The 15,477-nt window shown below is 37.3% G+C and overlaps 1 protein-coding gene across 4 annotated transcripts; it reads left to right on the top strand.

Moving 5' to 3' along the window:
- The first annotated feature begins 1,290 nt into the window (after positions 1-1,290).
- Positions 1,291-13,946, top strand: LOC306872552 (ubiquitin carboxyl-terminal hydrolase 38-like). 4 transcript variants are annotated; one of them, XM_079421157.1, is made up of 12 exons: positions 1,291-1,332; positions 1,422-1,485; positions 3,324-4,060; positions 5,148-5,283; positions 5,633-5,762; positions 7,675-7,776; positions 7,957-8,115; positions 8,749-8,942; positions 9,179-9,272; positions 9,408-9,514; positions 10,871-12,158; positions 13,158-13,946. In XM_079421157.1, exons 3-12 carry the CDS (start codon positions 3,379-3,381, stop codon positions 13,317-13,319), a joined length of 3,054 nt encoding a protein of 1,017 aa, XP_079277283.1. In that variant the 5' UTR covers positions 1,291-1,332; positions 1,422-1,485; positions 3,324-3,378; the 3' UTR covers positions 13,320-13,946. The 4 variants fall into 4 exon arrangements, with proteins under 4 accessions (XP_079277283.1, XP_079277284.1, XP_079277282.1 ...); XM_079421158.1 differs by having other exon boundaries at positions 1,304-1,332; positions 3,332-4,060; XM_079421159.1 differs by having other exon boundaries at positions 1,318-1,332; positions 1,422-1,445.
- The last annotated feature ends 1,531 nt before the right edge of the window (positions 13,947-15,477 follow it).

Raw genomic sequence — 15,477 nt, 5'->3', positions numbered from 1 at the left:
TTGCTGGTAAGCGAATGGCAGGGAGGAAACGCTGAGGGCTCTTACTGCCAAAGCTAGGGCTTAATAAGAGGCCTGATGAATGGACGCAGAAAAACGAACCATTTGATGCTAAAGCACATGTGTTTTGCACATGCAGAGAAAACTAGTCATTTTCCTGGTCCGACGCATTAAAGGTGCTGGCCATTCAATACTGAGACGAGTGGCCGCTCGCTCATAAAACTCAAGGAGCGGCCCGCCAATGAAATGGGGATCGGCCGGCACAATATCCCTGTGTGTCGGCCACCTTGAGCCTCTGAGGCAGGAGTATGATTATTTATATATTTATTTAAATTGATGGCTTCCTGAACGTGTTGAAGACCCATGCAAACACTGCAAAAAAGGGAATGGGGATCCCTAACGGTGATGAGGGCGCCGCACGCGGCCGGGCAGGCTCGCGACAGGTTGTCCAAGGTGGTAACCGGACTCGATTAGGAAAGCGCCAATAACAACGGACAATGGAAAAGGACAGGTAAGAGGCGGTCAGCCTAGTAATAGTGCGAGCGTGGGCAGCTTGCAGAATAAAAACAGCTGACCTGGTAAATTGAAAATCACGCCTGGCGGAGGCTGATCCAGAGATGTGTCCTCCTGTAGACGGTTAAGTGAAGTCAAAACCAACGAGCTGTGAGTAAAACTCAGAGGTCGCGAGAAGCGAATTTCAACTAAGGAAAGGTAGCGCGTGTGGGGGCTTTTTGTGCTCGGTTAAGGGGCGGTCCCTTACCTGCCATTGGACACGCGCTCCTGTCTGTCAAGCCAGACTTGGTGCAATTGGATGCTTCTGCAGAGGTCAGGCACGGATACCCTTCCCATAGGTGAATCTCGAACACAAGAGGATAAAAGAGAACAAGACATGTAAGATATCTATAGCCAAATCTGTGACTTGAATCAAAGTCATATTAAATGTATTACTTTCATTTTGTTTAATTTATTTATATGATTTATTATTATTTATGATTTTATAGTATCATTTATATGATTTGTTATTAATATGATTTTTCAAATTATTATTTAATCAATTTATTAATGTAATTAATTAACGGATGCCATTCTACTCAATATAATAATATGTCTTTATTATTTGCAATAATGAAGAAGAACACTTGACAAGAAAAAAAAAAAAGTAGATTAAGCCAACCGGATAAGGTGAATTAAGAATTATTATTAAGATGAATTAATTATTCTAAGAATGAACGATGTATGCCTCGGCGTGGCAATATGTTGGACGCAAGTGTGGGGTCCTAACATCATTTGCGCGCGTTCAGATGACGTATGTGTTTCAACAGCTGATTGAAAGAGGTCGCAGTTTACAAGCAGCTCACAACATTAATCTCCTAAAAATATGTATTTCGACTTTTGATGTGATTTATTTCCAATTCTGTACCTAGACATTTTCGGAATGCCGTAATTTGGTGAGTGTCGATCGTTGCTGACATCTTTGAGAAAGGACAGGCGAGTAGTTCTTGTTTTTGCTAAGTCAGTGCTGTGGTATTTGTGTGTATCTGCTTTGTTTCGATTCCTAAATCAGCCACTTAGTTGCTGATGTTGTCCATAACGATGGGAACAGAACAGATATTTAACCTGTAAACTGTGTGCAATTTTTTTCTGCTTCGTGTTTTATTGCGTCGTCCTACTAAACGGCTGTTTTACTTATTTGTATTAGCGAAGCTAGCTAGCAGAGTAGCAGGTAGCTTTATCTTAATGACAGCTTTAGAGAAAACAGTTTCAACAAACAATAACATGATTTTGATTCTTTCAAATAAATACTCTGTTCGGGGGAGTAACAGACAATAAATACACATGTTAGGGTTGATTATTTTTTTTTTATTTGGTAGAAAACCATTGTTTACATAGGTAAGATATTAAATAATATTAGCAGTTGGAATTTGTCATTTTTAGGAGTGCTTAAAGACGTACTACTTTATCTTTAACTAATTTAAACATGCTTTAACTTAAATCTTTAATTTGAATATTCATGTCAGTGTTATATTTATGCCAAGAATTGTCAGCGTTAAAAGCATAAAGACTGTAAACAGAGTTATAAGAGGGTTACATGAAATCATTATCTTAAAGGAACACTCCGCTTTTTTTGGAAATAGGCTCATTTTACAACTCCCCAAGAGTTGAACAGTTTAGTTTTACCGTTTTTGAATCCATTCAGCCGATCTCTGGGTCTGGCGGTAGCACTTTTATCTTAGCTTAGCATAGATCATTGAATCGGATTATACCATTAGCATCTCGCTCAAAAATGACCAAAGAGTTTCGATAATTTTCCTATTTAAAGTGTGACTCTTCTGTAGTTACATCGTGCACTAAGACCGACGGAAAATTAAAAGTTGCAATTTTCTAGGCCGATATGGCTAGGAACTATACTCTTGTCCTTGCGTAATAATCAAGGAACTTTGCTGCTGTACCATGAGTGCAGCAGGCGCAATGATATTACACAGCGCCTGAAAGTAGTCCCCAGCTACAATATATTGCCAAAAGTATTGGGTCACCCCCTTCTAATGAACATGTTTGACTACTTTAGTAACTTCTATGAGTACAAAGCTTAATGTTAAAGCATATAATGATATTCTAGGGAATTGTGTGCTTCTAATTTTATAGCAACAGTTTGGACAGGACCCTTTTCTATTCTAACATGACAGTGCCTCTGTGTAAAAGGCACGGTTCAAAAAGACATGATTGGTTCAGTCGGTGTGGAAGAACTTGACTGGTCTGCAGAAAGCCAAGTCCTGATCCCAGCTGAACACCTCTGGTGTGACTTTAAATGCAGACCTTGAGCCAAAAACTCATCACCAAACACCAATGGACAAAACTTTTCTTTAAAGAATTCAAATATTTATATGAAAATATGCAGAATAATACAGAAGTTTGGCGATAAATGACTTTTTATTTGTAATTTTTTCTTAGAAATTGGGTGAAATACTCTCATTAACATTCGTTTTAACATTAGCTAATTTTTTGTATATTTCGATATAGTTATTAAAAAAAAAAAATTTAACTGTGGGGTGGAAGAAAGTTTATGCCACTGAATTTATTGTTTCAGAAACGTATACAGGAAGGTAAAAGATAGAGCATCTATTAAATGTGTGAATGCGTATAGTGTAAATATGCACTAAAAAAGCTATTTTCACTCAGAAATTGCTATCAAATTTCACAAACAATCAAATCTTGCCATCAAATTTCACCAACTTTTTTTTTTTTTTTGAGAAAAGCTACCTCACATGATGTATGGCCAGACATGACTAATATTTTGACACAAGAAATAATATAATTCTCTCATCTAGAGTTACAGATCTATTGGCATACCTCACCTTTCCTGTGGTGCAATTCAATCCAACCATGGATAAGATTTTAGAAGCGCTGGTCAGCTCCTCCCATCCTCTGACTGTCAAACGGGCTATTGTGAAAAAAGTGATGGAGGCTGCAGAAAAGGAAGTGACCGAGGAGCAGTGCCACGCCTTGTACCATCTCACCACCCGCCTTATTCTCCTGGGCGAGGATGCTTTTCAGAGACAGGTTGGCCTTCAAGTGCAAGAAGCATACGCACGTTACCATCGTGATGAGTTTGCACGCTTCTTCAGCAAGGAATACGTGCTTGGTCTCCTGCAGCAGGGCTATGGCTCTCTAGACCGCAGAGACCCTGCCATCTTGGACTTTCTTCACGGTTCCCTCCGACTGCTCATCAGCTGCCCGGCTGTGTTGGAGTTGGCACCGCTGCTACAGACGGAGGTCCTACGCATCATCTGTGAACGGCCAGAACCAGGAACATGTGCCAAGCTGGCCACCATACTGACGGACTTCCCTCAGTGCGTCCCTCGAGAGAAGGCTGGAGTTCTGTTCTGTCAGCAGCTTGTGCGCACCTTTGCGTATTTCCACTGTCCTGCCACTGAAGAGCAGGAGTTGCGGGAGTATGTGACCCAGGTGACCAGGGTGAGTGTGCTGCTGCAGGGCATCTGGAAAGCAGAGCCGGCCACGCTGTTACCATCACTGCAGGAGGTGTTTGCCATCATCTCATCCATAGGTCAGTAAGCTATGATTCCTCTTGGGGTGATATTTTCAATTAAGGAAATTAGAATGAATGGAGCTTTAAAAAGAATGCAGAAGCACTATAAAAATATCATTAAAAAATGACTATAGTAGACATATGGACATGAGAGTCAGTAAATAATGACAGATTGTTTAATCTTCATAATTCAGGGTTTCCCCAAACAGTTTTTTTAATTGTAAAAATGTAAAATGAAAAGAAATTTGTAATTTTAAAAATAAAAACAACCAGAATAATACAAACAAATGATCAAAAATTTGGTTAAATATTTTGTTTACCTGCATGTCATGTGACCATTAACCATCAGCAGAGAACCATGAACATGTGAATGTTTTGGTAAATTGTTGAAATCTTAAAATATCTATTTGAAGCATTCCCACAGATTTAAGTAAATATTTAAAAAAGTGTATTTTTATGTGTTAATGTTACATAATTATAATACTTTTAAAAATATTAAACAATTCCTTTTTTTAATATTTTAAAACATTAGTTTTTTTATTTTATATAAAATTGTAATATGCAGTGCCTGCTGCACTTTTTTAATATGCATGAAGTTTGAATGGTCTGAGGAACCTCTAAAAGCATAATAATAATAATAATAATAATAATAGTCTCACTTTTTAATATAATCCTGATTAGACTATATGTGTGAGTGAGAATTGGCAAGTATGCATTTACTATTTCTGCAGAATTTTGAGGAGGATTTGTATTTGAAATCGGTCATATTCTGTTAACATTTTGAAATAATGACTGAAAGCAAGGGGTGTTTCACAGCAGCAACACAACAGGCCATTCAGTTATAATGGTCAGAAAGGGTGGAATTTTTTTTTTTTTTTTTTAAACCTGTATTACAGCAGTTTTTTTAATGCAAAAAAATCTTAGAAACATGAAAGGACAATAAACAGTCAGTCAGGACAAAATAAGTCAGTCAAACAATAAATAAATGTATGAAATGACCCCTTTAAAAAATCCTAAATATGGTATATGCACATGAAAAATATGAAATCCTAATCATGCAATGCTCCCTAATAATCATTCCACAATGTATTTATTTTTATTTCAGACCCTTCATTTGAACCCTCTATTGCTCTAGCAAGCCTGGTCCAGCACATCCCTCTTCAAATGATCACAGTCCTCATCAAAAGCCTCACCACTGACCAGAATGTTAAAGATGCCAGTATGACACAAGCACTCTGCAGGTCAGACTGTGTTTACGCCCTGTGTAAAGCTGGTGAATAGTGCTTTTGTGTCCGTTTAAACGACTAACCCCTTGATTCAACTGCCATCATGTTGTTTTCTCTAGTTCTTGTGTGCTTCAAGTATGTGGTAATTACATTTATGCAAGTCATTTAGAAAGAGTGTAGTATTTATCATGCCTCAACAGACTTTAAATGATTAGTGTTTGTTTTGTTGTTATTTTCTAGGGTTGAATGTTGAGGTCAAAATGTTGCCAGTTTTCTTTTTTTTATGGCGCTGTTACGCTTATGTAAGGCTTTTATTTTATATCTTGCCTGCCCTGACCCTGTTTTCTCTCTATATATTTTTCAGGATGATTGACTGGTTGTCCTGGCCTCTAGCCAATCATGTGGACACCTGGGTCATTGCTTTATTAAAGGGACTTGCTGCTGTTCAAAAGTTCACCATCCTCATAGATGTCACACTACTCAAAATTGAACAGGTTTGTGTGTGTGTGTACTGTGTGTAAACTAATCTCATAAAAGAGCTTTCAAAGTTACATATTTAGAGAATTACAAGCAACACCAACATTAGAGTTCTGGTTTGTAGAAAGTATTGCGAAGTGCAATGGTTCAGAATTTAGTTTATTAAAGGTGGGGTATGTATTTTTTCAAAAACGCGTTAGAAAACTGAGTCTGGCCGAGTACCAAAACAAACTTGTAGCCAATCAGCAGTAGGGATGTAACGGTATGAAAATTTCTAATCACGATTATAGTGACCAAAATTATCACGGTTATCAGTATTATCACGGTATTGTTAAAATGTGCTGGAGATGTTCAAAAAGTACCGAAACATAAATCACTTCAAGTTTCATACTTAAAAATCAACAAACAGCAAATAAAATGACTTTTTGTTTGCATAATCACTAAAACAATAACATTACCAGTGAGGTCTGGACTTTAAATGACAATTTGACTGACACCAGTTTAATAGCATGTTCAAATAAATAATGTAAATGTTCAAATAAAGCTTTGAAAAAGTTTAACATAAAGGTAGACCACACATTTCAGCCTTTAAAGAAAAGGGTTAAATTAAAATGATAATTAATAAATGATTATATGTATTTTATCGGCTCCATAAATAATCCTATATAGCATATCTGAATTGTTTAAATGTACATAAGTTTGTTTTTCATCAACCGGTTAAAATTTACAGCAGGTCATGCAAATTTGGTCAATTTTTTGGCCAGACAGTAACTGCACACAGGCTGAATGTAAATAAGTGTCTGTAAATCTACTCTCTGGCAGCAGGTGGCGCTTTATACGGAAAAGCTGAATTACAGCTGATTCCTGTGAACTCCGCGAACACTTCCTTTAGGTTTTACATGGAGCTAAGATGAAAACAAAATGCCATCGAATTGTTTCTGAAGACAGTCAGATCCTTCAGAGGTACATTCATATGATTAATTCATTGATATATTAATTTGTGTAATTCCCTTAGCACTCTTTTAAAACCTCCCAGCTTTTCCGCCCTATTTTCACTCAGAACGAAACTACTGTGCTGCCGTGCGCTCGTGAGACTGTTACTGAAAACTCTGCTTTATGCTGGACAGTATTTATTTATCGCGAGTTGTTTAAATCACGGTAATCGAATACGGTTTTAATGATAATTAAAATATGGAACGGTAATACTAACCGCGGGGAATTTTATCATGATTTATCGTCAAACCGGTAATCGTTACATCCCTAATCAGCAGTAAGGGGTGTGTTTACACATGATGCAGAGGAGAGAGCGCTCAGTGCACAGGACGGACATTAGCCGAGATGAGCAATGACAGAAAGATAGAGATGACGGATAAAAAAAATACAAAAGAGGAAAACATCTGCGGAAACAAAAAACAAAAGACTGTCGGGGGTTTGTCGTGTTCCATCCAGTGTAGACAGCATCACTGATTATAATGAGCTATATAGTATTTTGTCGCGCCATGCTGCTCGCATCCGGTGTAGACACGGTGTTACGATAAGGCAAGAAGTTGGACCCGTGTAAATATCGGATCAGCTTTCCAGTGCTGGAGTGAACTCAAGGAGCGGCCTGCGATCAGACGCCGAGGTTGCCTTGTTTCTTCTTGATAGGTCAGTAACATTGGTTTTGCTTTATTTCACAGAACTAATCGTTGCCTGGGTTGCGAACGTATGTGTGGGGCGGAGCTATCAAAATAGGGGCGAGACCCTTTTAGGGTAGGGGGGAGTGTTTGTTTTGGTGATTTGAAATATAAACATTGTCTACCAGAAATCACTTACCCCACCTTTAACAATTTTTTTCTTTGATGCCTAAAAATTGGTTGTTGTGACCTGCCTGGAAGAGGCTTTTCTGTGCGTTTATGTGTATGGATTTGTTTTTGTTTCTGTTTACAGGTCTTTAATCGTCTCTGGTATCCCATTGTGAGACAGGGAGCACTGGTGGTTCTTTCACACATGCTGCTTAGTTTCCAGCACTCTCCTGAAGCCTTCCACTTAGTAAGGCCATTATGAACGTTGCTCCACTTTCTTTTTTTCTTTTAATATTCAAATGAGTTAGAGCATTGCAAATGTTTGTAGTGCTTTTAGGGAGCTGTGGTTTTTAGTATCTGATTTTAGAATTGTAATATTTGCATTTCGATGTGATGTGAATCATATAACTCTTGTCATTTATACCAGGTGGTTCCTCATATAGTTCCACTTGTAAAGTCTTTGAAGAACGACGGCCTTCCCAACAGCAAAACCTTTCTGCTGCAGTTTGCAGAACTCGTCCACTGCATGATGTACCAATATTCCGGCTTCCCAGACCTCTATGACAGCATTCTTGAATCCATTAAAGTAAGAGATAAGACAGGGAATTTCTGGTTTTATCCCTTATGAACTAACTTCTATGCAAAACAAAGAACATGCTTTGTGTACCACTGATGGATTTATTTAGCATGTTGTCCTTGCTTGTAAAAACTAATTTTATACAGTGTTGCTCAAATGTTGGGGTTCTGTAAGGTTTTTAATGTTTTTGAAAGAAGTCTATTATGCTCCTCAAAACTGCATTTGTTTGATGAAAAATATATAGTAACAACTCCAATATTGAGGAATATTACAATTTAAAATAAAAGTTTTCTATTTTAATGTTTTCAATGTAATTTATTCCTGTGATGGCAAGGTTGAATTTTCGGCAGCCATTACTCTAGTTTTCCGTGTCACATGATCCTTCAGAAATCATTCTAATAAGCTGATTTGATGCTCAAGAAACATTGTTGTGCTTTGAGTCTTTAAAAGTTCAAACGCACAGTGCTTATTTAAAATAGAAATTGTTTGTAGCATTGTAAATATGTTTTCTGTCACTGTTCAATTTAATGCATACTTAATTTCTTAAAAAAAAAAAAGAAACCCTCACTGAACACAAACTTCAGAACAGTAGTGTTTTTCAATGCCTCATCTGTTTTATATCCACCCCTGGTTCTGTTGTAGGAACTACCTAAACCTAATGAGGAGAAGATCAAATTTGTTCTGAACCGAAGTGCCTGGACCTCTCAGTCAAATTCATTTGCCTCAGGCCTGCTTAAGATCACAGGAAAATCAGAAACGGGGAAGACGGGACTTGTGAATCTGGGCAACACATGCTACATGAACAGCATCATCCAAATTTTATTTATGGCTACTGAGTAAGTTTTAAATCTATTGCATATTATCTGATCTCTTTCTCAACTGTTCTACTGTAATTAATCCAACATTAACATTCTCCATATGCAGACAGCATTACGTTTTTACCGTGATGGTTTTAATATTTGATTGTAAACACAATGTAAAACATCATAAAATGATCCTCAGGCATTTAAATATTTATAATACTTTTTCAACTGCAAGACATTTCTTAGCTCTAACAGTCTCTCTTTAAAAGTTTCAGACGGCATGTTATGTCTCTGCATTTGAATGGCAGCAACACCCTTATGAAGAAGCTCCAGCTTCTTTTTGCCTTCTTGGCCCACACACAGGTATGCTTATCTTCTGTGCAGTTTCCTGTGTGTCCTTTGAAACGTTGCAGTGCTTGGCATTGCTGGGTAGGTGTGTTAAATGAGAGTTTTAAGCATACCTGCTGGTGATTTATTATCATGATATTTTCCCACCAGAGAGCAGCATTTTCTCCAAGGAGTTTTTTGGAGGGTTCTCGGCCGCCTTGGTTTACAGGCGGATCCCAGCAAGACTGCTCAGAGTATTTGCGCTTTCTGCTGGACAGGTAAACTCAGAAAATGGCTATGGCAAGAACGATGTATGTTTAAGAGTTGCTCTAGGCATAAATGCTTAATGCCAGACTGAGCTGATTTTGAAACTTTATTAGGACAGTTTATGGTAACACATTCATTCAATTTGATGTTAAAACTGCTTTATTCTGTTACATGATTCCCGAAGACCAATCAGAACAAGCTGAACTTTTGCAAGAGCACCAGCAGACATCAGTCTTCGATACATATTCACATACACAAACACACAGTATTATTCAGGTTCCTGTTTGTCAGGAATAATGGATAAAGTACCCTTGTTATATAAGGGTATAATATTTTTTTTCCTAGCTCAAGGAGTGTAAAGTATAAGTGAGCAAGTAAACTGCAAGTGAAACAATTTGCACAGACATTAAAAAGAAGCCCATCAGAGGACAGCCAGTCAGCTTCAATATAAGCTGGTCAAATAAAAGTCCATAAAGTGTGGGGAAAGTTTGATCGTCCTCGTTTCTCATTTGGCAGTAACATATTTTTTTAACATAAGTTTTTTTTTTTTTTTTTTTATTGCCATCTAGAATCCAGAATGTGTGTTTTTCTCCTGCCACCCGCATAAAAATTCACTGTCCGAATCCAGGGATTAATCCAAAAAAATAATTAAAAATGTTTTAAATACGGACATTTTTATTATTAAATTGCTGGTAACTGTTTATAAGAATAATATCATGTCACTGCTTCACTACTATGCGATACAATTTGTACATATGTATTATATACATTTATATATTTTAGGGCTTGCACAGCGATCATTTTACTAGTCAACCAAATTGCTTGGTCAGATGTTTACCTTATGTAAATAAGAGGTTGTGTCATTTTTAAAATGACATCCATCATTTTATGGAAGAAAATGCAAGACGGGACTGTTAGATGGGATATTTAAATAAATAAATAGGATATTGGATTAAATTAATATTTGATTTATTACTTGTCTAAGTAATAACATTTTGTTTACATGTGACTGACCACATGACAAATGCATCTCTGGGTTCATAGGGTAAAACTGTCACATGAAAAGACATGCAGATTTATTTTTACAGACGTCCACATGAGAAACGCTGCTTTCCAAATTAGGCTATATATTATTCAGTAACTGCAGACTTTCAGATATACTCTGTGTTAACGAAACAACATTTATGTACATAATTTTGTAATAATAATTTGACTACAAATAAATATGAGATTCGTTGTGATTGACTATTTTTGTTATTGATTACAGCCCTAAAAAACAATAAAATGCGTTTTCCTATTTACAACAGCAGGGGGAGTTCATGCATTTCATGTATTTGTTTTGTTCTGTCTTCCTATGTGATATTAAGGTTGCATGAAGAAGAGAAGACTCTCTCAGCTCTTCAGGTGTCCAGCCCAAAACCTGAACCTGCAACCACTTCTGCTGAAACTTTTCCCAATGCTGTAAGTCAGCCAGTCGCTGATATGCCATCGCATCCAGATCCTGTTGCAGCCAAGGAAGATGGTCGCACTCTAGTGGAGCGCATGTTTGGTGGTCGACTCTCTACAGCCATCTGCTGCCTGCAATGCCACAGCCTGTCAGAAAAAGAGGAGCCATTTACAGACCTCTCTCTTGCCTTCTGCCCCTCGATGTCCAAGTGCCACGGTCCCACCGATGAGCACAATAGCTCCTCCTCTGTGGGACCCTGCCAAGGGGCGGTGAATGGAGGCAGTGAATCCTCAGAGGGCTCAGTAAAAGAAGGTGCAGGAACCAGGATGGAGAGGCCAGTGGTGGAGCCCACACTGTCTGTACCAGATTTGGTCGACTATTTCCTAGCTCCAGAAATCCTAGAGAACGAGAACTGCTACTTCTGTGAACGCTGCGGCTCACTGCAGAGGGCCGAGAAGGTCATGCAGGTGGTGGCGGCACCTGAGTACCTCATTTTGACTCTGCTGCGCTTCTCGTACGATGCCACCTGCCACGTCCGTCGCAAGATCCTGGACAGTGTAGGCATTCCGCAGCACATGAGCCTGCCTTTACGCCAACATAGTATCTCCGTTTCATCATCTTCCTCAACTGCAGCTACGTCTTCCTCATCTGACTCCCCCGAGAGTGGTGAGAATCTAGCTAAGAAGCTCAAGCCTTCTCAAAAGGAGGATGGGATGACAGAAAACAGAACAAATAGCGAGGCAAATGACAGTGATTCGGAGATGCTGTCAGTGCCGTATGTTTTGAGTTCTGTTGTAGTGCATTCTGGGATGTCCTCCGAGAGCGGTCACTACTACTCGTATGGAAGGAATGTGAGTAGCACTGATGGTTATGTAGCTCACCCAAGTTCTAAGACCATGGAAAGCTCCAGCCTATCAGAGAGCTCGACAGCCTCACAGGAGGAGATGGGATGCGCTGACCACAAGTCCACGGACTGGTTCTTGTTTAATGACAGCCGAGTGACTTTTACAAACTTTGAGTCACTGCAGAATGTCACCTGTCGCTTCCCTAAGGACACAGCCTATGTCCTGATCTACAGGAAGCAAGAGGTCAGTGGACAACCAAGCAATTCTGGGCCAGTTGTAAATGGCTCAAGACTGAGTGGAGAGCCGCCCCTGCAGAAGGAGCTGATGGATGCCATTACCAAAGACAACAAACTCTTCCTACAGGTGTGAATATTGTACTTTGCCTGTGGTGCTCTTTTATGTTCTCCAAGGCTACATTTATTTGAACAAAATACAATTAATAAAGGTAATGTTCTGAAATACTATTACAATTTAAAATAAGTTTAAAAATATATTTTATTCCTGTGATGCAAAACTGAATTTTCAGCAGCCATTACGCCAGTGTTCATTGTCACATGATCTTCGGAAATTGTTCTAATTTCCTGATTTGATGCTCAAGGAACATTATTTATTATTATCGATGTTGAAAACATTTGACTACATATTTTTGTGGAAACAATGATACATTTTTTTCCGGATTCTTCTATAAATAGAAAGTTCAAATGAACAACACTTATTTAAAATAGTTTTTTGGTACATTGTCAGGTTTTACTGTGGATTTAATCCATCTTTGATGAATAAAGGTATTAATCGTCCCAGAAAAAAAAACAACTTTTGAACTGTAATGTATAATCTGTTATCTTGTCAGTGGCATAACACTCATTTGTTTTGTCTGTTTCTTTTTTCAAAAGTACATGAATTTCTCATAAGACTTCCATACAAATTTAATTAAATCAGCATTTCTGAATTAAAATGAATTATTGTGTTGGTTCAGCTGTCCTGATAGCACAAATAAAGAAAACCTTAATGGTAATATTTTCACAAATCTAAGTCATTTTAACAAATGCAAATGAAAACTTAAAGTAATATGGTACAAAAACATGAAGGGGGAAAAACATAGGACATTAAATTATTTTATAAAACCTTATGGCTATTCGTAAAGTTCAATACATCTCTTAAAATATATCAGTTTACATTTGAAGCTTTGTTGAATATATTAAGATATACTCTTACTTTTTCAAGGTGTAATGATTTTTTTTTTTGTTATTCCACATGACGTTTTCAACTAAAAGTTTTGTCAAATTGTTTTTCAATAAAATATGAAATGTTTTCCTGTATCTCTTATTTGTCATGGATTTAACCCTTCGTTTCTTTTCCTTCCAGGAGCAGGAGCTGAATGCCAGAGCTCGAGCTCTTCAAGCAACCTCTGCTTCTTGCTCATTCCGACCCAACGGTTCTGATGACAACGATCCTCCTGGCAGCTGTGGGCCCTCAGGTGGGGGTGGAGGAGGTGGCTTCAATACCATCAGCAGACTCGTCTTCTAAGGAAGGGTCACAGACATATCTCAGAGCACTGGACAGTCCCACTGACAACACCGGACTCCTTTTTTTTTTTTTGTCCTGATTGCCCACAATGTGGATAAGTGTGCCACCTCAGAACAGATGTGTCTTAATTTTTTCAGGTTTGCACGCTTTTTCCCCTTTACATTAACATTCATTTGAAATTAATTGAAGCACTTTGAGTACTATAGGTCAGAAATGGGCATGCAATAAATTTTACAGAATACAGTAATAATTACGGCCTCATCCTGGAATCTTAATTGTTTCATTTTCTAAACGGAAATCATTAGGCAGAGAATGGTTTTAAAAATTAAAGCAAATATTTTTGGACCACACTATACAGTGAACTACTTGCATGAATATTTTAATTGGAAGTTTTTCCAACTTCTGCTTTGAGGATTACACATCTCTTTTGTCAATTATTTAATTACAATTAAGTTATTTAATTCATTCAGGGAGTACTTTTTTGATTTAAGTGAATTTTATGTGCCTTTTAATACTTCAGATTTTACACAATTATTGGACTAGCTACACAAAAAGACACCATCTCTTGCTGTACAGTGTTAATATGTAATACTTATGGTTTTGATCTATAGTAAAGACTCATAACTGAAAATGGTCTAATTTTGTTATTTAAAAAGCAGGTTACAATTTGTCACTGTCAGATTTGGTCATTTACTGGTTAAAACATTTGAAAAGACTGGCTATTTTATTTCAAGGTTAGAGGTGTAATTTCAGTATGAAAGCTCAGTGTTAAATCAAAAAAGCTGAAATTTCAGTTTTCAGTGTTCAGTTACATTAAGACATATTTGATTTCAGTACAAATACGTTGATACATTTTCATTACTTAAAAAAATAAAACATTTATTTCCATTTCTCACTTTAGTTTAAGTAAAACTGAAAAACTATATAGACATATTTAAAAAAGTTATAAAAAATGACAAAAATGACTAACTTAAAGTCAACAAAATAGAAACTATAATATGTAAATTGCTTTATACTGAACTTCAAAGCAATAATTAAAACAAGTGCTAATACTGTGTATATTCAATGCTCAAGAGATGTTCTAAGACTATAATCAAGCGGAGGTCTGTTTTGACTATCAGAGCATGAGACCTTTGTTAGTCACCTTGTGGCTATCAATCCATAAGTCCACCCCCAACATCCCAGTGTCCTCAGTTTGAACCACTGCACTCCTGTCCTTTAGTGAACCCTAACACAACTCTGTTTTTGAGCATGAAGTCTAGTTAAAATCAGAACAACATCATTGTCCTTGTGCATTAGCTTAGAATAGACACTCAAGGCTGTGGTGAAGCACTCCTTAGATGCACATTTCTAAATTGGAGAACTAATATAGCAAAGTTGGCTTTGTGGTTTTCAAATGTGGGCACCTTTAGTTCTTCAATCCCCCCAGAGCCATTCGCTTTATAACAGCGTTGTGCCACTCACACAGTCTCTAAAACCATTTGGTAAAATCAATGACTCTGAATTATTCAACAACTGAGATCTACACATGTCTTTGCTACAGTTTAAGCCACTCCCACTGACATTTTATTTTGTGACCTGGAAATTGTTGTTATACTGTAATAACTATTTAAATAGTCACTTATAACTGGGTTTTTTAGATCAATAATGGTAGAAAACAAACAAGGTGTTGATTGTATTTATGTCATAGAAAAAGATACTTAATAGCTATAAATTATAGGCACATCCTGGAATCACAGGATGATAAAATTAACTAAATCAATCCTTTGCTCTGAGCTGCAAATCACAAGCAGTGAGTAGGCACAAAGCTTCAGAGATAACCAGTAAGGCGTTTAGCATTACAATAACATTCCAAAGATACCAATCCCACAAACATCAACGTTCATTACTGAAAGAAGCTGTTCACTTTTCATCATTATATTGCTAATTATCAGTGATATAAACTTTAGTACCTATGCTTTTTAGTGTTTATTTATCTTAAACACTGTCTGCATTTCTGCCATTTTTATAAATAACCAATGTATAGCATGTAAACAGTAAACTCCTGTATAAAATACTCAACTAGTCAGCATCATAAACTTTGACAATTCTGGTAGGTAAGCAGTCTGTATCAAGACTTGTAACGCACTGGCTATATTTTTATTGGAAGTCTCTGTCT

This window comes from Barbus barbus (assembly GCF_936440315.1).
Source record: "Barbus barbus genome assembly, chromosome: 7".
Lineage (NCBI taxonomy): Eukaryota > Metazoa > Chordata > Actinopteri > Cypriniformes > Cyprinidae > Barbus > Barbus barbus.
Note: the sequence above shows the minus strand (reverse complement) of the source record. Positions and strands in the feature narration are given on the sequence as shown.